Raw genomic sequence first — 22,353 nt, forward strand, 5'->3', positions numbered from 1 at the left:
GGGGCGGAAGCAACATGAGGGAGCTGCGGGGAAGGCGAACGGAGAAGCAACAAATTAAAGCCGAGGAGGGCAGGGGAAGACCTACAGTGTCATGCACTCTTATAGAGAGAAAGGAGGTGGCGGGGAGCAGCCGTGAAGAAGCAGGCGGTGTGACCAATAAGAAGCAAAGAAACAAGAGTGACATGGAACTCAACTAATGTTAAATATTGGTATTTAATAGGCGGCCTCTCAGCCCAGTGTAAGCTTTTTTTTAACAAAAGATTTCACCGACAGCACATGCAAAACCTAAAAATGGTAATACGCAATTCCATATACCGAATGTCCCCGTGGGCATCTTTTTAGTGCCCCAGGACAGATCAGAAAAATATATATTTTATTTTTTGGGGTTTTCAAAAACCTTTATTAACATAGAAATAGGTCACGACAGTACAAGTTGTCATTGCAATGCAGATACAATCATAATTACATCAACACTTTACAGTCTATAGTGGGACATGAAAGGAATGTTGGATCATGAAGGCACAGCGTCTGGCCAAATCGCACAAGCGGAAGTTGGGATGGAATGTAGGGTGCACATGAAGGTAGATGAGATGGTGTGAGTTGACAGAGGTGTTACCTCCAACATTCAGCCCATCTAGAGCAGGGGAACCTGATGGTGAGTTGTCTGGGGTGGCTAGGCGCTGCAGGTAAGAAATAAGAGGGATCCAAATGTCGGGAGGTCTGGTGGCCGCCGGCATCAAATTCCAAAATTCACTAGAGTGTCTGACAGTGAGCAAAGTCATCCAGCCAGTTTTTGACCATGGGTGCCGATTTACGCCCCCACTGAATTGACACCCTGCGTTTCGCCAGAACCAGGGGCATGGTAGTGAGTTTGCGGCTCGCATCTGATATGTTTTTAATGTACCCTAAGAGGCATACCAGGGGATCGGGAGAGATGCGAACAAGTGTGATGTTGCTAATGGCAGCGCATACCCCCGCCAGAAGGCTGGACTTTGGGACACAATCAAGCTAAGTGGATAATGTCCGCATCGGGAGCGGAACACTGCTCGCACCGGTTGCGAGTGAGTAGCCCCATCTTGTGCAGTGTAAAAGGGGAGCGGTAAAGCTTATGCAAGTATTTGAAATGTATGAGTCGCAAGCGATAATTAGGAGATAGGCGTGTGCTCCGAGTGAAGCAGAATAGCCATACCTTCTTGGGAAGCTCCTTACCCAAATCCGCAGCGCATGCAGCGTGGGCTCGTTCAGTGTCAGTAGACGAGGCAGCTAGTGTGAGGGCATAGAGTTTGGTGACCAACTTCCACGAGGAGCGGACCAGTTCAAGGGCAGCATGCGCCCGGGGGGAGTGGGCCGGTGGAAATATGGGGTTTGCCTCCTTACAGGTTGCTCAATAGCCTATCCATTGGGCCGGCATTGCCTGGAAGGGTGAGGAAAATGTTGTCTGGGTAGATGTCAGATATGGTGTCCAATGAGGGCAGCGCGGCGCGCCATGCCTGCAGTCTGCAGTGGAGGAAAAGCAGGATTGCTGGCTAGGGTCATGGAGGGAGCATATAGTGTACGAGCACCACTGTATTTTCAAAGCACATCACAGGCCCATTGGAGACACTCAACCGTGTCGATCTCGCCACGCGGGGTTTAGGTGGGATGAAGAGCTTGGTCTTGAGCAGCCTCGACCGCAACATGTGGTTGGAAAGGTGTGGGGTGTGGTCAAGAATGGAGGAAGCTGGCCTGGGCGCACCACCATCAGTGCAATGGCGATGCGCCCTGCAAGCAATAGAAGAAGCTTTTGCCACGCACAGATCTTAGTCTCCAGCCAGTCCAGTGCTCGACCGAAGTTAGAACTCCAAAGTTCATCCACATCCCTGCTCAGCCAAATACCAAGATACTTAGTAGGGTCAGATGCCCACACGAAGGGGTAGTCTGAGGTGAAGGGCTTTGTGGCGTCTGTGAGGGGGAAGAGAACAGACTTGCCCCATTCACTTGGACACCGGACAGGCAGCCGAAACGCACTAGCTCCCTCGTCATGGGGGCCAGGTTGCCCTGGGGGTTGCAGACGTAAATCGTGATGTCCAGATCAGGGATAATTAAAGTACTGCATGAGGCTAGTTATGGCCCTCTTAACCTTTACATGCAACCCGGGGGTGAACAGAAGAAGTGGGCTGCTATTTACTTTACTTGACGGTAACATTCAGAAAGCTGTTCAACAGGCAATCATTTATTTAGGAAATTAAGCAAAGAAAGCTTCCTGCAGCAATTATCAGTTGAAACACCTTCAATTTTAAAAATATGGTGCAAAAACCATGTAAATATTCTCTTCAAAATTAAAAAACGTGAATTTCATTACCATTCAGAAAGATTTCACCTTAGTACATCAGATTGTATCACTGCATTATGAGGCATTTGTTAAAGTGATAGTTTTCAAACATGAACATAGAAACATTCATGCCTCCAAATAATATCATTAGTGAACCCTGACAATAATGCCATTATTTAAACCCAAAAGGCGGCAAGTTAGTTGTCATGTGCAACCTCAGGGGGGGATAGCTTGTTGTTATACATGGAACACCACTATGGTTAATGAAATCATACACAAACACACACTCAAATCACGTCAATTGCTCTGATGCATAGTAATGAAGTGAAAAAAATAACTTAGGATCACGCAATTTGATCATGTGGGTAAGTCGGGACTGATCCCAGGTTTTTGTATTTCACAGTGTGCACTACAGCTATTAGATGAGTATCTCTTTCCCACTCTCCTTTTACATCAAAAGTAAATGCTTTGTCTTTAATTCTTGGTGCATGAAGTTGGAGTTTGGGTGGCAGACAGAAGTTACATGAAGGGCTGGCCTGTTTTTAGTTTTGAAGATCTAAAGATCTAAGAGAACCTTGAGCTGAGCCAGACCCAAACCTGTGGCTCGAGCTTGGCTCTAATGTTCAATGCCTCACTCATCTCTATCACATAATGAAAATAAGAGGACAAAGTCAGAGGAAGGAAGGATATGATTGGACTATCGGACCATTTGATGAAGCAGGGGTAACAAGTTTTCCCTATCTCTGAAATATGTTCAGGGAGAGATTACCCAAGAACGCACAATTTGTCACAAAGGGAGGTCAAGCTTTAAAAAAAAAAAGAAAAAATATGACTTTGGCTCTAAAGGTGTGACTCTCATCCAAAAGAATGCCACTGTGCTGTTTAAGCTGCTAATACAATCAGCAATTATTTTGTAGCAACGTGGTAAAGCCAGAAAAATGTCAAGTCCCAAAGTGCCATGGCAAAACCTCTCCCACTATCTCATGTTAAGAGGTGGACGTTGGGTGTTTGTGTCTGCCCACCACAGTGAATTATACACATTGAGGGGGGGATATTTGTCAAGGATTTTTTTTATAGCACTAGCTATATTAACAGAGCCTGTTTCGAAGCACTCCCAATGTTTACAGATAAGAGATTAACCCCTTGCATGCTTGTGACGGAACCGTTCCGTCACAAGCCTCGGGTGAGCTGTGCTTGTGACGGAACGGTTCCGTCACGGCCCGCTCGGCGCGGCGCTGATTTCGCGCCTGCGTGGCGCATTCCATTGAGCGGGCGCGTTCGTGACGGAACTGTTCCGTCACAAGCACAGCTCACCCGTGAGCCGTGACGAAGCGGTTCCGTCAGAAGCATGTGACCGCCGCGCGGCCGCCCTACCCCCTTAGCGCTGCGGTGGAATAGCCGCCGCAGCGAAGGGGTTAAAGGCATAAGGAGATGGTGAAGCCAAACATTATATTTCTTTCCAAATCAATAATCAAGTTTCTTCCTTTGTACACTTAACTTGCCAAAGGTAGAGGGAGCAAGTAGAGAAGGATTACCCCTGAGTGCAGTACAGGCATATTGACTCAGATACAGCATAACACAATATTGTTAAATATATGACTCTTCTAGAGAATAGAGGCTTAATTTAGAGGGCAGTATGGAATGAAACCCTCAAAATAACTCCATGACTAGCTGTCTACATCATGTACAAGCATTGCTTCGCCTACATTCACCTTAAACCTCCCCCACACCGGTCCCTCCAACCTGCTGGCCTCAGTGCAGCCCTCGGTCACACCACAGGCCATACTTTTTCGCCCCTGGGAAAAAGCTTTAGAGTACCCCCAGTGTAGGCGCTCCGATGCAGACTTTTAACACATGGTGTGAGTTGTTCTCAGCTGGCGCAAGCATGGTTCACGGTGCTGGGGTGATATCAGAGCTCAAGGACTGCAATATAACTCCTGAACAAAATGCCTGCCTGCTAAGCTTGATGCATGAAACAAAAAAAAGATAAATATGTGCATACATTTGTTGACTGTCACTCATCCTGTTTAAACGGCACATTGCCATGTCTTGGAAGTTGCGATAGTCGCTAACATTAAGTGATCTATGTAAATGGGCAACTGCTGAAGCGGATACTCTCACCCTGCTTGCCAGGCAGGGAGATAGGTTCCCCTTAAGGTCGATTTGGGACTCATACATCATAAAACTGGACATGATAACTGATGAAAGGTCACTCTGAAGATCCAGAACATACTCTGTTCTGTCTCATACATGTTAGTCAGAGACACGGTCGCCTGCTGGGATGCATTTATGGGTGTGGCCGATCTGAGCTACCTCCGCTGGGTTGATAAATGAAGGTCATGTACTGGAACATCAGCAGGTGCACCATACGCAGGCTGCGTACACGTCATACTTGACATCCGTACAGAGCGCCCAGTTCAAAAACCCAGAAATAATGCATTATCATTCTGTAAAGTTATCACTGCTGCAAGGGCATCATACTTTGTGCTATCCTTTTTAATTTTCTCCTTGTCCAGATGAGACATATTTTGTAAGTCCTTCTCAGCTTAAGCAGCATTAATTGTGCAGCATATCTATTCCAAATACACTTAGTGATATAAAATTGGAAAACAAAAAAAGACAAAATGGGCGGAAAAACGGATCAGTCACTCTACCTTGACTTGACTGCGAACCAGAGAAAGCCTTGGAGATCTTATGTGATTGAAGGTGATTGATGACCAGACTTGTGGACGCCAGGACAGCCCAAAAAAAATCTTGAGTTTCCAGACTTCATGAAATTCTGGAATGTGCAAGAATTATGGAAGAGGGTGGGAAAACCAAAGAACTACAATGACCAGTTTAATAGGGCTGTATTCCCCCGCTGGTAGTTTCTTCTGAGAGGGGCAAACTGGAGAAACTGAGAATTTCTCTCTGTAGCATAGAGTCCAGCTACAGTAAAGCGATAAGTCTGGAATACCATCTAAATTGCTTGGCCATTGAGCTGCCATTCACTGGAAGTACGTGAAAAATCAACTCTACCTCCTGTGTAGGTGGGATGCAACTGGAAACAAAAAATTCTGCAATGATATGTTGTTTATGCTTGTTCAAAACAAAATAGCAGATGTTTACCCTGTTGTCAACTGGAGGATACCAAGATAGGGAGAGAGACTCAAATACAAAATGCTGCTTAATAAGACTGATTAAATGCATGAAGTCTTCACACACTCACAGGCCAAGAGTTTGAAGGACCAGGTACAAAGGCTGCGCTGAGAAAAATCTCTTGCTATTTTTTGTGTAGTTTGAGCCTAAAGGTAGCCACTCTTTCAAAGATGGTTTCTGCCTCAAGCAAAGGAGGTACTGTACTGGAGAAGTGTGGCTCAATGGTTAGAGCGGCAGACCCTGATGCAGAGGTCTAGCCCGGGACCAGGGTTCAATTCCCCGCCTTGGCGGGTCTTGGGCTCAAAATTCCACGGACCTGATAATTCTCGCCTCGGTGCCTATTCCAATCATGGAGTCCCACTCTGCAACTCTGGGCAATAGCTTGCTTAATCTCCACAACGGCCCCCACAACGCTAAGGATGCCTGGCCTCCACCTCGGGGGTGCCCAGGAGTGGATGCCTCACAGGGAAAGCCAGGATGGGTTCCACAGCGGTATTCGTACAAGCGCCTGGAGACCCTTGCGGGTGAGTAGTGCGCTATACAAATATCAATTTACAATTTTTTTTTAATTTTTTACTGTAAGACAAGACTGTAATCTTCTTCCACTGTGGAGCTCGGACTGGATACTAACAAAGGGCCCAACAGTGATAAATAAGAGGAGGCTTCTGAATACAAGAGTCCATGAGGCATTGTAATCTCTGAAAGCCTCTTGCAAGAATCACAGCACACAAGATCAAATGGTGTACTGTATGTTCCAATGGTGGTATTAATTTCTACCTGGAGCAACAGATAGCATCCGAATGAAGAGGTCTGATAGGATGCTAGAAATTACAGCACTGATTTTACAATTTAGACCAGATTCATTATGAAGAAGGATTTCCATTCACGGATTTCCCTTCACAGAGATCCAAAATGGGTTCTATGGCCTTAGATTCTTTGAGACTGATACAGTATTTGGTTTAAAACCTCCTATCGCTCTCTGGAACCTATTTTACGGCACTCGCGAAATAACGTTTCTGGTGCAAGCTTTGGAGAAGACGATAGATTATTTTTTACTACAGGTAACAAGATGATGCCTTAAACAAAAACTATGGTATTATTAAAAGGCAAATGAAATTCCTCTGTGGGTCAGCCAATGTTAGTGATGGTCCTGCTAAAAAGCTCCACCTTCATCGAATATCTATTGGCACATAAAAATTGATAACCAAAGATTTATTTTCATAAGCAGGTAAAACTGGAATTCTCATCAAGCATTAGCAATGCCAAAAGGCCTGGCCTCCTCAAACTTGCACAGTTTATTATTATTTTTCTTGGCAAACATTCATTACACACAAAAGAATGGCAAAAAAGTGTCTACGTAGCGCTGGTACTGAAGTATATTCCTGTTCAGAAAGCTGTGCAGCTGTGATCAGACAAAATACCCTCACTCTCAGTGCAAGATAGCCAGCAGATGAAGTGGGCCACTGCCTTATGCTGTAGGTTATGGTGGGAGAAAGCAAGAAGTGAATGGTTGCCGAGCAGACCAATGGATGAAAAGGGCTGACTAAAGTCCCTGTATACTTGTTTATAGGTATGTATGCTTTTCTTTTTTTTAAACATTAGGATGGGGAAGCAGGTACAGGTGTCTCTTGGCTAGACCAAAAAATAAAATATAGGAAACGCTAGATTTTAATAAATATGCACTGACAAAACCAATAACTGACTATTGTTTAGTGAAGGGGACACAGGCATGTAACAGTGGGATAGATGTAGACATAGCAACTCACATTCATGCACACACATAACTCTCCCGGCAGACTCACCTCTTGTTATGTTTTTTATCTTACCAGCGCCAAGAAGCCCTTGGGCGTACGCGCGCTTTATAAATTTCTAATAACATAACATAACATAACACATTAAGTACACAAACATGCACAGCAATACGGATTTAGGCAACAATGCGAAGACACCAGCAGAAAAGCCAAAACTCATACACATGGTGCCTTCTCCTTGGCATCAATAATGTCCATGAACGCGGACATTAATGATGCAGAGGAACATATCACGTAGTCTCAGCTAAGACAGGAGTCTTAAAACTAGCTATATACACATCATGTGGGCCACATTTTCTGCTACCTTGATGGAAATACTATACTTAAGGCACTTTTTATATACATATTTTTTAAAGCGGTCCATTGACATTCCAGCTATTCCGACAGAAATACTGTAAATGTATAGGCATTTATATAGCGCACTACTTACCCGGAGGGTCCCAAGGCGCTTCGACCACTGCGAAACCCTTCCTGGCTTCCCTGAGAGATGGTCCCTTAATGGGTATCTCCAGGGTGAGACCAGGCATCCCCGGCGGTCTGGTGGGGCCGTTAGTGAAGATGAGGCAAGCTAATGCCCAGAGTTGCCGAGTGTGATCGCTGATCAGAGTGGGCACCGAGGCGAGAGAATTATCGAGTCCGCTGACCCTGGTCCAGAAACCTGCCGCGCCGGGAATCGAACCCTGGTCCCGGGCCGTCCTCTGCTCTCGGGTCTGCCGCCTCTAACCAGTGAGCCACACTACTTCACTGCAACTCATGCCTTAAAAAGCCCATGTACCAACAGAATAAAGTAAAACGCATGTTGGCTGACGTTTTTATATAGTTTTGGCATCAATGAAAATGGAAATACATGAAGTGTAAAAAGGACTGAGCAAACTAATGAAGAATCAATGTTTACAGCAGCCAGTAGTCTTTCGGAACAAGTGCTCAAGGATCTGAAATATTTTCAGACCTCTAGGAACTGTAGTGTAACTACAAGATGAGATGCAATTCGTGATCTATGTAAAAAACTTGGTAATACACTGAATGACTGCCTTGATTCCAGTAGTACTATGGTCCATTACTTTGTTATTTTAATAATGAAACAAGAAAAGTATATGACGAATCTTGTACATTGGTACATCAAAGGATTGCTTATCTACCTGATTTGGGCAATACGGAGGACGGTTCCGCATAGATAAAGCCCTTTTACTTTGATCCATAACATTTACACATGCAGCAAAGGCTGAGATGGTTGTTTGAGTTAACAGAATAATGAGGGTGCGGAAATATATAGATCAGTGAGGGTACACACATGACTAACACGGATGGGTGACTTGGATAGGCGTATGAAAAAATCATGCCTTTATGAATTATACTGTTTTTTGTATGCTGCTTTCAGCAGGTTAAACTGTTTGTGAAGTTGACGTGTGTGTTGTAACAGCAGTTATGAGTCTTGCATACTCCATTCACAGCAGGGATCTCATGTTCAGTCTGTACTGATAACATCTAACTGCATAAACACACAATAAATCCTTATAAAATGAAAGGAGGGGCACAACCAGAGTGAGGAACGTATTGGCCTCATTGTCCGACAAACATTCATCAGACAGCAATCATTTGGGGTACTTCAGAAAAAGAAAAGCCGAGTGCTCTTTTTTCAACGAGGCACCTTGAGACATCAATGCGAATGGAGAAACAAGCACATATTTAAAACAAAGTGACAATGACATGAGGTAACCCCATGCTAACAGCACTAAATGTGAACTCTACATATCATACATTTTCCTTGCAAAGCACAAAACCCAAAGCTTCACATTTGGCAGCAGAAGGAATACGTTTGCCGTGAAGCTCCAGCACTGCTAAACTGAACTGGCAGTAACTCTTCGTTCAACATGAACCCTTCCCACCACCATAAAAGGAACACACAGAAAGGCCCAGCCCATGCTATTGCCTCACCTCGGGCGTCCAGTGGTTCCAGAATTCTTAGAGCCAAATGAAATGTGGTATGGGACCCGGTGAGTATCTGGAGATATTCCCACACGCTGGCAGCCGGCCCACTCTGTGAAGAGAGGAGAGGCAGGTCACAACAATAACAAGGTCCTGCACTGGGAATTAGGAAGTATAGTGGGACTGAACACGCGTGGAGTTTGCGTGTGCCTGCCAGCCATAATACAGGGGTAAGCTGCAATGCACTCTTCACCTGTGATGTCATACACCTTGCCATCCATCATGGCAAAGTAGGTTATCTTCAATCCCAGCATGCTGGACTCAGCCCAGAAGTCCCCTTCCTCAGCAGGATGGCTCTTGCTGCACTCAGCACAGTAGCGAGAAGCCAGAGGGTCACGCTCCATCTCGAACCTCCTGGAAAGGGAACAGCATGAAATAAAGGTAGGGTTAGCCGCTTACTTCCATTTCATCATCTCTTCTTCCAATCATCATGGTTTTCGTATTTTTAGCATGATAGCTTTCCTAATTCATCCAACCAAACTACCTGCTAGCACCACAGCAGGAGCAGTTTCCAATGTTTGAAGAAATACCATACATCTACTTCCCTCGTCTTTCCATAAAAACCCTGGTAATGATAGTCTCCAGTTAGCGATGGGTTCACAAGAAATCCAAGTGAAAGACAAAACACCTACAGGAAGTTTGTGTACTCTAAGCCAACATCAGGGTACCATTGTGATTTGCCTTTAATTGCACCCAACCCCAGACCAGGAACGCAAACAGTGGCTAAGAACCTTTCCATGATGGGTTGGGACCTTTTACGAGAGTCCACAACTCCCTGATTTAAAAGTAAAAATCCATACAAGTGTATCAGAAGCCAGTACACTACACAAGTATGCAAGACATAGAAAGGTTCTGTGTGTACTACACTGGAACACACATGTTTGTGAATGCAAGTAAACTTCAGTCTAATGGTGGCAGTCATTTAACACCAGCGCCTGTCTGAGAGGCAGTTAGCTGAACAACTAACTGCTGAATGACATCATTCACCGACAGTTATCATATGATCAGGCCTACTGGAGTACATATGGTACTGGTTTCTAACCTTAAATGCATAAATCCCAATCACTGCGAGTGACCTCTAACCACGAGGATAAAAATAATAAGTAGATCCAAAAAAGTAAACTAATAAAAAATAAATTAGGATTGTCTAGAGAAACTAAGAGTGAGGTAGTAGAAAATCTCCTGGCTCCTGCACAGGTGTAGTCCAACTATCTCTGAACTTAGATGAGAACGCACCAGTATGGGGAAATGGCACCGATTCACACGACCAAAAAGAAATGTAGGCTGGGGAGAGAGGAGGGAGTTCTTGCCGAATGCAAGTAAGAAGTTGGACAAGACACCATGGGGAAGATGCAAAGGCAGATGTTCAGGAAAATGAAGAGCAACGAACTAGACGGTGCTGAAAAGCAAAATAGAAAGAGAAGGAGAATGCACCCAGAGGAGCAAAGATCGGAAGTAGCCTGGCAGGAAAAGCCATAACGCAGAACGGAAATGTGCAGAGTAGGACCACAAGCATTAGGGTGAAGCGGCAGGCAGAAGAGGAACTGTATCTGAATTTAATAATAACAATTAAAAGAAAAATACATAAATGAAAGGATTTTGGCATCCCTGGTACGGAACAGGAACCCGAAAAGGAAAATAGAAAGGATAAAGAAACAAATGGGATGGGGAGGAAGTGATGAGGCCAATAGGAACAAGCAATGGCATAGCCAATAGGTCTCGCTTTTGGGACCTTATAAGTGTGTAGTCATGCAACGGGATATTGTGCTGCATAATTAAATACTTATAAGGACCCAAAAGCGAGACCTATTGACTATGCCAAGGCTTGTTCTTTTTTCACACGTTTTATTCTGCAGTCTGATGGGGACCTGGCCCATGGTATGCCGACAGCCAGCAGAGCTGTTGTGCTTGTTTGTAAGATATGGGACGAAGCTGGTGGCGATGGGTCTGTATAGGATGTTATGTTATGTTAGTTTTGTCTTTTATAGCGCACGGCTACTCCAGAGAGTGTCCCGGCGCTTTTATTAAAACCAGTCGTAGAGTAACACAACACAGAACAAGCAAAAAAGGAACAGCAAAAATCAGAGAGAAAAAGAATTACTGGGCAAAAAGCCAAGTTTTAAGGCCCTTCCTAAAATTCAACAGATTAGAGGATGCAGCTAGCTTTGAAGATGTGCGAGCAGGAAAGGGGCGCTTGGAGTTCAATCAGGGTGGGAGTGATGTGATTCTACTCACACTGAACAGCCCCCTCTGAAACAGGCCACAAAATAAAATACTGGAAAGGCCAACTCAGCCTCCCATCCTTCAGAGTTCGGCAAATGGATGCTATGTTATAGCGCCAAGGAGCAGCAGAACGGCACTGTGATTTACAGCGCTTAGAAACGGCAGAACTGCATGGAATATGGGGTTATTATTAGAACAAAAGGCAATCAAGGTTTGTGAAAAGCTGAACTTTTGCCAAGTGCGTCTGCTCATTTTTAATAAACAATACAGAAGAAACTGCGAGACACCAGCAGGGGGGGACGGGCGTTATTCCTCTCCTGAGCAGGAAATATCACAGCAGACTTCAGGGCCCAGAGCTCTTTCCAACAGGTCTGTTACACGACTTAAAGCTGGCTATTGTGTCTACAAGTGGGTGAGGGGGGCAGGACGCATGCTGTACCCTTCACAGGCTAAGGACCTCCAGTGAACCCTTCTGAACACAGCAGGAGATGGACTTTTACCCCCTCTGTGCTCGGTTACCGCAAGCTCCGCGCTCCCACAAACGCCAGCATTTCTATGCAGTCCTGTTCACTCTGGAAAGCGTTTTGTACCACAAACTGTAATTTTAAACTGTTAATGACATTCTCAATCTCCACAGGATTTGCGTGAGGTTAGCACGTCCATTTCGAATTGGTTATCTATCATTGTCAAGAGCAGGCATATGCAGTATGTTAATATTTACATAGAACATTTGAAAAATAATATTTTATTTTACATGGCGCTTCATTCCTCACATCTGCCGTTTCTTAGTACTGTAAAGAACAGACGCCGCTATCAGACCATTTATGCTGCTCTATTTACTGGCCTCGGAAGAATGTTAGGTTGAGAGGAGAGGGGCCGAATTATTAGACTGCAGAAGCCCGCACCTGTTCGCAGGCAGCGTTCAACCCATTGAGCCACACAGGCGCTATAAACGCAATATATTTCACTACTGCTATTTGGAAAGGAAGGACGGATCATATATAACTGACGTCACTGAGAAGCGCTTCATGGAAATGGCCTTGGGAAAGCGCTGCGAGGGAGTAAGGTAGAGTCGGGAGAAGCTCGGGTAATACTCCGGTTCAGAGAGTTGCAAAGCATGGTTCCGAGTCCCTGAGCTACAGCCTAATTGAAGTTGAGTTTTGTGATCAGAGTTTCTCCCTCAGGCGACTGAAAGACAGATGTGAGCTACTTGTGAATCAGGCGCCTAGACATTTTTCAGGTGGCGACGTGCATATAGAAAGCATGCATACCTAAATATTTCACTTATGGAACCAAGAAAAGAACAATAGTATATTAGTAGTAAACAATAGTAATAATATTACTACTACTACTACTGATAATATTAATAATAATAATGCTCCAAATTGAGAAATATTTAATTGTGCAATAAGTTAAGATGGATAACTATTGTAGGCAATATTTTGAATCTGAGTGATCCTTAATTCGTTTTTTATTTTTTATTTTATTTTTAAACGAGCCCCTTGATTTCTCACTGGTGAATATTTTCAGGAGGCTATGCCACTTTGAGGGATTTACAGCAGGGCAGCTGAGTGAGTTGGGCACCCGTTGCTGACACGTAGGACCATATTAGAACAAGAAGACATTGTGTATAACTGAACGACCTAAGTAAAAAAAGTTTTTTTAATTAATAAAATGCTTTCTCTATTTTTTGTTTTTGCAATAGTGGCAGCTTCTTTCTGCCTGTAGTAAAGCTTTTTTGTTAGTTGTTTTTTGTTATGGGGGAGACGTTGCGATGGGCATGGGGAAGAATCAGTGGCCTTTCAGCTTTCCAGTGTCAGGCGCATAGGCTGTTACTGTGACAGTCGTATAGCAGGTTTGACTCAAAAAGGCCTGCAGGGCAGAAGCAGTCAGTGGCATGCCGGGTGTGCGACTGGAGGCCTAAAAGATAGTAGTAAAGTTATTGTCACTTTGTAAATTGTGCAGTAGTTGCAAGCACAGTTAAATATTTAATTAATGTTAATGGCACAATGTAACCAAAATATAATGCGTGAAGCGCTTGCTGTTTCTCTACTGTACTTAAAGATCTAATGTGAGCAAGCATATTTCAAACTTCCACATAAACCAATATATCCTTTTTATAATAATAAACTCTTTTCTGCGATCAACAAAGACTGAGTGACCTTGCAAACAAGAAATATGCTGTGAGGCATGAGAGACTGGAAGTAAGAAAGCTGGACGGCGGCAGACAGGGCACGCGAGAAGAACAAACAGGAAACGTTGAGAGTGAAACACGGGGGCGCGAGGGCAAGATCCGACGGTGCTGGAACTGGGAGCAAGGAGGGAAAGACGGGAGATGCCGAAGGTGAGGCATAGATGGGAGGAGCCAAGGTGCAGGAGAAAGGAGAGAGCGAGTGTCACAGAGAAACTGTGGGAGGGGAACAAGGAGACAGATGGACGGAAGCGAAGAAGAGAAAGGGGAGGGAACAGAGACAGGCGGGAGGAGTAAAGAAGGTAAAGGGCGGGTTGTGGGAGGGGCACAAAGAAGGAGAATAGGACAGAAAGGCGCATGGAGGGGTGGAGCGAGGCGCACATGCGCTTGTGCGCGTAATCGCAAGCTGGTGGCAGGGGAAAAGCCTTCGGTTTGGTAGCACTTCGAAATGCCACTGTCTAAATGTCTCGGCCTGACTAGCGCATGCGCTGCATCAGGCGAGACCTAAAAATACATGAGCGGGTAGGAAGGTAAAAGACAGGCATGAAACGGTAGAGTGTAGGAAAAGTTAAAATGACAAAAATGACTGGGTGAATAACTAAGATTCAAGGTACTGCAGTGTCAAAAAAAGACCAAAGATAAACATTTTGTTTTCCAGTCGAAGTTGTTATAATCCACATTTAATGCTCTACAGATTCGGACATCTCTCCATATAGCTGTATTCGGGGTACAACTAGCATGGGAAAAACAGCGGACTGTGAGCACTGCGGGCGCTTGGACTAGTACCGTGCCCAAGAGTCACTGTGTTTGGCAAAGGCTATGAAAAGCTGGTTTAGTTGCACAGAGTATGGCACTGGGATGGTCTCTCCAGTGTGTTCTGCGCATGCTGAAGAAATGCTCAGCTTGTTTAGTGTCACTGTAGCTCGAACAGGGTATGCACACAGAAGACACCAGGGACTGGCCTCATGCCTGACTGGACACAGGTGCTGTAGTGAATCCACTGTGTGGGCAAAAGCCTTACACTCTGCAGTTGTTGGATGCACAGGTGGTTGGGCATTCAGCTGCGTTAGGTTTGTATTTGTGGATATGCGCATTTCAAGTTTCATGGCCGACTTCGCCTCCTACAGCAGTCCTTAGGTGGGTGCATATCGGGGGTAGGAGCACAGAGCACTGGCTGCAGATAGTGCATGCTTTTGGCAGTGCATCATTTGGTTTACAACACTATTTGAAATGCAAATACATTGTTCAGTCAGCAAGGCAGTGCAAGCACACAAATTTGATATTCTTTCCATGCAAGTGAAGACATTGGCTGTCAAAGCACTGTATAGACATGTTAATGTTGGCACTGGAACCACATTCCGACTAGGGTGACTGCGTCTGTGAGGAACAGATCCATCCTTCAGTGCCCTCCAAAACTTAATTCAATATGGGCCTGGAACAGCTTAGTAATAGGGTGGCAACCTCCTTCCAGGACATTATGGACACTGGCTCCTGCCCTGCCCTGGACTTTTGGGTGATAGCCTAACGTTCTGAGCCCTTGATTTACTTCAACTAAACTAATTAGGCTCAACAGTGAAATCTATGATTTCTCGGTAAAATGGTCACGACAGGAGACCACTCCTGTAACGACTGGAGAAAGGGGGTCACCCCACTCGGTAAACAAAGGAATTGTAAAAACGTTTTCCCACCCAATGAGTTTCCATATGGTGTTAGATAATTGGTCATTGTCAACTGGAAGTGAAATATACATGCACCACTTGCATTTTCCTTAATTATTCCTTGTAATATTTAAGGGGAAAATATTCCTACATTGTTAGTATTTCAGTATATTAGAGATGAAGTATATACGGTCCTTTTGTCTCATCCCATTCACTGGACACTGGCCAGAGCTTCTCAGCAGGGAAAGGTGCCTGCTATCTTACAACTTGTCTAGCTGCAGTGTTCAACAGAGTAGATGGCTACCGCTTTGAGCAAACATGAAAAGATGAGATCTGGGACAGAGTGAACTCAAGCAGCACATTTTGACCACGCTTTGCTCTCATTTGTGTCCGTGCTTGCTGCAAGGGGGCTGGTTACACACGTACTTGTGCTTGCCCTGGCATTTACTGCACATCATGGTGTTCATTGCCTCCTTCAGGTCATCCTGTAACTTGCTCAGCAGTTCAGTCATCGATTTGGCCAGCTCGCTCTCAGACATTCGCTTTCTGTGGGCGAAAACAATGGTTAGTGGTTACATTGCACTGCTGCCCTCCTCCTAAATCTACCCGAACAGGTGCTATGCAAAATGGATTCCTTTAAAAGTATTGGATACAAAAGTACCATATTGTCAAAAGGCAAACAAGCACTCACAAAAACCAATCGGTCCGACCATGGCAAGCTGAACCAAGGTAATATTTTTTTATATTTGTTATTGCAGCCTTACACCAAAAAAGATAAAAAAGAATAAAACATGAAAGGAGACTGATAAAAGGCTAAAGAATAAGTGCAATTAATCCAGCATTTGTTTTTAGACTCGATAGGATAAAGTTAAGCAAAGGGGGTTTTCATTTTGAAAGCTAAACCAAGGGACACAGCATGTTTGATTTGGATTGATAATGAATTCCATATCATGGACACTACCCCAAGAAGGCTGGGGGTGCAGCCTTGCCTGGGTGGAATTTCTTGGTTTTCTGCAGGCAATGACAGCATTTAAAGGAGTAAGTAAAAATACATGCGTTCCAGACAGAACTGATTTTCTTCCATAGTCAATTTTGAATAAAATGGGGCCTGTACCACCTGCCAGAAGGAATTGGGCAAAATAAAAAAAACTTGTTTACGTTTTTTCACAGCATGCATAGCAGGTCTAACTTTACAAGTTATTTAATTTACTCAGCTACAGTGACATTCAAGCACGTTTACATGTCCAGTGATTTCATTTCACTGGCCAACAAAGGAAAGAAGCTATCAGTACTAAATTCATCAAGCAATTATTATCCTGTTAATGACTGACCAGCGTGCATTCCGTTTTCACTGGTATTAGGATAGGGTTTGCAGACATCAGATCTTGTAGATAAATAGGCATTGTTTTAAATATCAAATAGATGTGTTTTTGATTGTGGCGATGTTCGTTTAGACCGGAATGTCATCATCATATTGATGTATGGTCACCCTTTGTTCCACCATCAGTATTCTCAGCAGTCTGAAGATATTGGACAGCATTGGTGCCAGTATCGATCCCCAGGAAACTGCTTAAGTAACTGAACGTAAAGGCAAGGTTAAACTGCCTAACGTAGCCAGTGGCGATTATAACACGTTGGAAAAGCACACTTTAAGAAGCACTGCTGGGAAATGCTGACTTTTAAGTCAACATGGAGATGAAAAGAACTGGTTACATTTGATTGGAGTTCATTTACATATTGAACAATTTCGAAATTAAGTTATGTTGATATGCCAATTTTTTTAAGAAGTATACACAGCATGAATATTTAGATAATTAATGTGACTGTAGTAACTGACAGCACAGCGAAAAGAAGTGAAAAAGTAGTCACGTATTCAGTGCAAAAATGGGCATCCGCCCGCCATCCTGACGGAAAACGGGACCGCCCGCCATATGTGCGACGGTCCCGTGGGTGAGATTAGGATGCGCCTGCCACACTGGCGGGCGCATCACGCATTTTTAACATTGCGGCGGGCGGTGCATTCAGCAGAACCCGCCACAATGGTAAAAATGCATGTTGTGCATTTGCAAGCACAAAGTGGCAGGGACATTGCGGTGCCTGCCGCATTGACATGCAAATGAAGAGGGGTACCATAGGTACCCCCCATGTGCACCCTCTAACTTCCTGGGGGCCCGCAACGGACCCCAATTGTGAACTCTGCATGCCTTTTTCTCGCAGCGTTAAGGCTGCTCTCCGTCTGTATACTAATATGGATGGCGGTGTCTAGCAGACACCGCCACCATATTAAATCGTTTTCCGCCCGGTCGACAGCAGACGATCTTTCCGTCCGCCGGGGGCCCCCCGCCATACTAATATGGCGGGGGAAATGGATGGGTGGCGGGGTAGGGTGTAGGCCGGATCGCCCCGCCATGCGGGCGGTGGCGATCCGCCCTACATCCTAATTGAACCCAAAGTGACTTGAAAGCTGAAACTTGGTGAACTGTCAGTGTCCAGAAGTTTAAGTCAGAGAGATTCCTTTACTAATTGAAACAAAAATTATTCAGTCCCACCCGTAGGAGGTGAAGTTTCAACCCTTCAAAATCAGGCTCTCCGCAGGAAAAGGCAAGTCAGAAGTCTACCTATTTTAAGATATTAATCAAAACCATTGCTCCCATTAAGGTGCGCGCGCGCGCGCACACACACACACCTCTCTGAACATGAACGCGCACTGCCGTATGTGCAGCGCGCACACACACATCAGGGCTCGAAAATTCCACTCAACCGTTTGCATTGTCGAGCTAAATTTAACAAGGTCAAGCTGTTTTTAGGTCCCACTCGCCCTTTCTGGCGAGTAGGAAAACAAACCAACTTTTGTCCTCTGTCTGTGAAAACGGAGCAAATGTGACAAGACAACAAGATTTGAAGGCATTTTTATTGCTCACAAAGTTAATGAGCAATAAAGATGCCTTTAAATCTAGTTATCTTGTCACATTTGCTCCGCTTTCACAGACTGAGGTCATGTAGGATGCAGTTAGGTTGAGTAAATTTTTTAAGGTACTATTCCTGCAGGACTAGTACCATTTTTTTGATTTTTCGAGCCCTGCACATACGACATCCCGCGATAGAGTCGGGACTCGGGAGTACACGTAGGGGGGGCTTGGGGCTGTTGGCACTTGCGGGGCAGATTGTAGGCTTTTGTGTAAGTATTCATGTTAATCACAGCCCCTTCACGAGCTGCGATTAACATGAATACTTAAACAAAAGCCCACAATCTCTCTCACATCCGCGCTTTACTAACTAAAGAGAAGAGCAACTTTAAAAACACAGCGTGTACATTTATGGAATTTCCTTATCTTACAGCACGTTTTTGAAAAAACTCAGATTAGCCAGACATTACTGATAATCTGAAATCGTGAGTGCCATAAATTACCCTCATCTCTAAACTCAGACTATTGAGCACATATCAAAAGTACATGTCTTTCTTTCAAATCAAATTTTATCACACTTTTTCAAGTAATGGGTGGTTAGTACACAATGAAAATTCATTGTCAAGCTTGTATCAATTGTAAACCCAGGGCCTCACAGGTTTTTGGACAAAACACAAACACAATCATTTCTACAATCAGAAGAACTGGGGGCGTAATCTTGTACTTTTTTGGTAGATGAGCATTTAGTGCAAAAAGTATGGCTGAAAACCTCACGATCAATCACTTTAATTCCATCACTAAGGTTCCCAATTTTTTTTATTTTGCTTTGGAAAACCCTGAACATTATATAAAATGATGCCTTGGTAAATTCAAAACTGGGTCTAGTTTTAGAAACATGGGCTCAGAAAGTCAGATACTTGTGTATACCACAAATTGTTTTCCGAAAGTTGTGATACGGGAGATCCTAGCACTGCAAACCCTTTGTGGAAGCACTTTTTAGAAGATAAAAATTATTGCACATCATTCCCCTGTTAAAAAAACCGAACATATTTTTGCTTTTTCTTAGGTAAATTATAATCCTATAGAGCTCTACAATCCCTAACAAGTGGAGAGAAATGGTGCACATTTGTGCAGGACATATGTCGTGGAAAAAAAGTTATGATGGATTAAGCATGAACTGCCAAAATTTGAAAAATACAGAGGCTTAGCTCTGGAAGGAGAAAAGTGCACTGCAGAGTAATACAGAGAACATTGTAGAAGGGGAACCCCGTTTAAGAATGCAATTAAATAGTTTTGATGTAGAAATCATGTGTTTAAAACAATTGACTCCCTACAATATATCAGCAGCTACAACCTTCTGTGCTGCTGGCATCTGTTGAGCAAAACACTTATGGCCTAAACAGACAGGGCAGCCCACTTTGCATGCTGTGTTAACTATAAATTCGTCAGTGCCCGAACCCCCAGACATACATTTCATATTCCTTCCGTTTTTCTGGGTTGCTTACGATGTCCCAAGCAGCTCGCACCACCTTGAAGGCCTCCTCCGCTCGAGGGTGAGTATTTTTATCAGGGTGTACCTGTGGAGAGGACAGAAGCGTCTGTAAACATCATCTCCTTCTCAGGAGGGTCAGAGCTCTAAATGTTACCAACTCTTCTCTACCAAACTTAAAAACACAATTTAAAGCAAAACTAACGAAGAGACATGAAAGGTTGAACATATTATTGTAAACAGGAACTCTGGTCTTGCCTCGGAAGCGTTCATAAAGGTCTGAGAAGTGCAACAGTGCTATGGGTCATACCTCTAAAATGACACTTACCAGCACTGCCAGCTGACGATAAGCTTTCTTTAGGTCCATGTCGGAGGCGCCCATTTCCACCCCAAGGACCTGGAAGGGGTTCAAGTCCTCCTCAGGGATGTCTGTCAGAGATAGAAGGCGTTCAATCTCTCCGCCTGACGGGGAGCGTCCTGTTGCACCGGGGGAACCCGTGGAGGCTGACCCCACTTCAGTCTTCAACTTCTTGGAAGTCCATGGGTGCCAGACCCATTTCTGCAGCAGTTGGGTCAAATACTTGCAAGTCCTCCATTCTCGGAACCAACCCCACATCCTGTAAACAAGCGGCAGGCAAGAGGATGAGCTGGTAGTGCTGCTGCCAGTCCTGCACACTTTTTCCACAATTGCTAAAAGAGCAGATCTGGTAGGTCTCCAGCAGAGCCGGAGGCAGCCAATAAAAAGCATAAGTACCAGAAAAAGCAGGGCACAGAGCATCTTCAAAAGACGAAAAGCCAGCATACCCCAAGAGAAGCCCCACTGCTTAAGTCTCACAGAGAGGCTCCTTGTCCGCTGCCCCAGAACCTGGGCAGAATTGTGCAGGGAGGATTTTACAGAGACCAGGTCACATGTTTGTAGCTTGCAAAATGTGTACAAAAGAATGCCACCAGATTCCACATACTCCCCACATCGGTGGGTGACAAAGACTATGAGGTCAATAAACTTTCTGAAGAATGACACAAAGAAGATACCCAGCTCCTCCACTTGCCTAGGCAATTCAGGTTTCAGCAAACGTCTTCCCTCTAATTGGCTTCTCTTACGCGCTGCCCTGTGCTTTACTGGCAGGGTCCGGCATTCCTTTTTAGCGTCATCCATCCCTTCATCCCGATCTTTAGTGACAAGCCGATTCCTCTGCCGCTTTCCGCCTTTTTTGCGGACAGAATGATCAATATCCTGCCTCTGAGCATCTTCATCTAGCCCGACCCAATCATACTGTACCTCCTCATCATAGTCCTCTCGCCCATCCTGTGACCCGGCAGGATCAGAGCTGCAGTGTTGCCCATGCTCAGAAGGAATGCAGAAGCACGAAAGACCACAGGAGTGTGCCCCACGGGCAGAATACAGATGGTGAGGGTCCAAACTTTCCCCATGGCACTCGGGGGTGCCAAGTTTGGGGAATGCATCACAGGTGGAGCGCTGCTTTTCACTGACTGACTGTGATGGCCAATCAAAGTAGGCATTATTACAGAGGCCATCAGTCACATAATCAGAAGCATCCTCATCAGCCATCTCCTGCTCTTCTTCAGACACATCCCCTGCCGAAATCTCGCCGAGGGGACCATCAGCAGCCAGTAATGGACCATACGTCTCCACTTCCAGGTTTTGGATGCTCCCCAACGTGAGAGGGCAGCTTGTGCTCTTGTGTCCGTTGGCTGCGACTTTGGAACCAGAGCCTTCTGAGCCAAACTCAACACCATTGAGTACATTTCTGTGAGAATCTCCAGAGCCTGTTAGCTGCTCTTCTTCAAAAAGAGCTTGACCTAGTTTGGGGTTGGAGCTTTGGGTGTTCCCCTCTTCAGGAGCCTCTGAACACCACGGATAACGTCTCTCAAACGGGTTCCAGTGAGATCTTCCTCTTGCAGCTCCAGGGCTCTTTTTCCCCATGTTCTTGGCCCTGCTTCTCTTGTGTGGGCCGCATAGGACTCAAGTCACAGCCGTCATGGTGGAATCTTCTGGTCAAAAAAAAAATATATATACATTAATGTAGTGATCAAAAAGTGGGGTTCATTTTGTACCCATAACTACATATTCTACAGATGCACACAAGAAAACACTGACAAGAATGGACACTAACATTTCATTAAGCCTGCTTTATATTCTGAGCAATGTGGTGAGAGGCTAGGGTTGGGTGGGGAATGTACAGGACCACAAGAATTAATTAATAGGGGTCCGAGACACACACACTCCTTGTAAATGGAAAAATAAATAATACACGGTATTTGTAAAGCACAAACTAATCACCCCCAAGGGTCTCAAAGCACTGGGGGCTGTCAGGGAGATTAAGTGAGCTATTGCCCAGAGTCACATAATACTGGGCTGATCTGCTTTCGGCGCTGGGGATCGAACCCTGAGACCAGCGGTCCAGAGTCAGCCGCCCTGGCCACTGCGCCACATCTCTCCCCCTACATTGTAGGGCCTACAAGGTCCACAGCAAGGGGGAGGTAGAGGAAGTATCGGTGGCCTTGATTTGTTCAGCTACATGTCGCTTTAAGTACCAGGACATCATCTGTTTCATGTTTGAACAAGTACACCTGCAACGCCCACCAACTTCTCTGCATGCCCTTAATGTAAATAAGGTA

At 44.8% G+C, this 22,353-nt stretch overlaps 1 protein-coding gene across 4 annotated transcripts in view; it reads right to left on the reverse strand.

Moving 5' to 3' along the window:
• DNAJC14 (DnaJ heat shock protein family (Hsp40) member C14) overlaps window positions 1-22,353 on the reverse strand; it is a 100,804-nt gene that overhangs the window by 57,434 nt on the left and 21,017 nt on the right. For 2 of the 4 annotated variants that reach the window (XM_086950270.1, XM_086950272.1), the window contains exons 2-6: window positions 20,042-21,726; window positions 19,695-19,801; window positions 15,745-15,864; window positions 9,440-9,600; window positions 9,196-9,298 (exon numbers count right to left, since the gene is read on the reverse strand). In XM_086950270.1, the coding sequence (XP_086806396.1) occupies window positions 9,196-9,298; window positions 9,440-9,600; window positions 15,745-15,864; window positions 19,695-19,801; window positions 20,042-21,658 (2,108 nt within the window). In that variant the 5' untranslated portion in view covers window positions 21,659-21,726. The remainder of the gene's footprint in view (window positions 1-9,195; window positions 9,299-9,439; window positions 9,601-15,744; window positions 15,865-19,694; window positions 19,802-20,041; window positions 21,727-22,353) is intronic. The other 2 variants (XM_086950271.1, XM_086950273.1) reach the window with 1 other exon arrangement.

The sequence above is a fragment of the Lissotriton vulgaris genome, unplaced genomic scaffold, assembly GCF_964263255.1.
Source record: "Lissotriton vulgaris unplaced genomic scaffold, aLisVul1.2 SCAFFOLD_2468, whole genome shotgun sequence".
Taxonomy (NCBI): Eukaryota; Metazoa; Chordata; class Amphibia; order Caudata; family Salamandridae; genus Lissotriton; species Lissotriton vulgaris.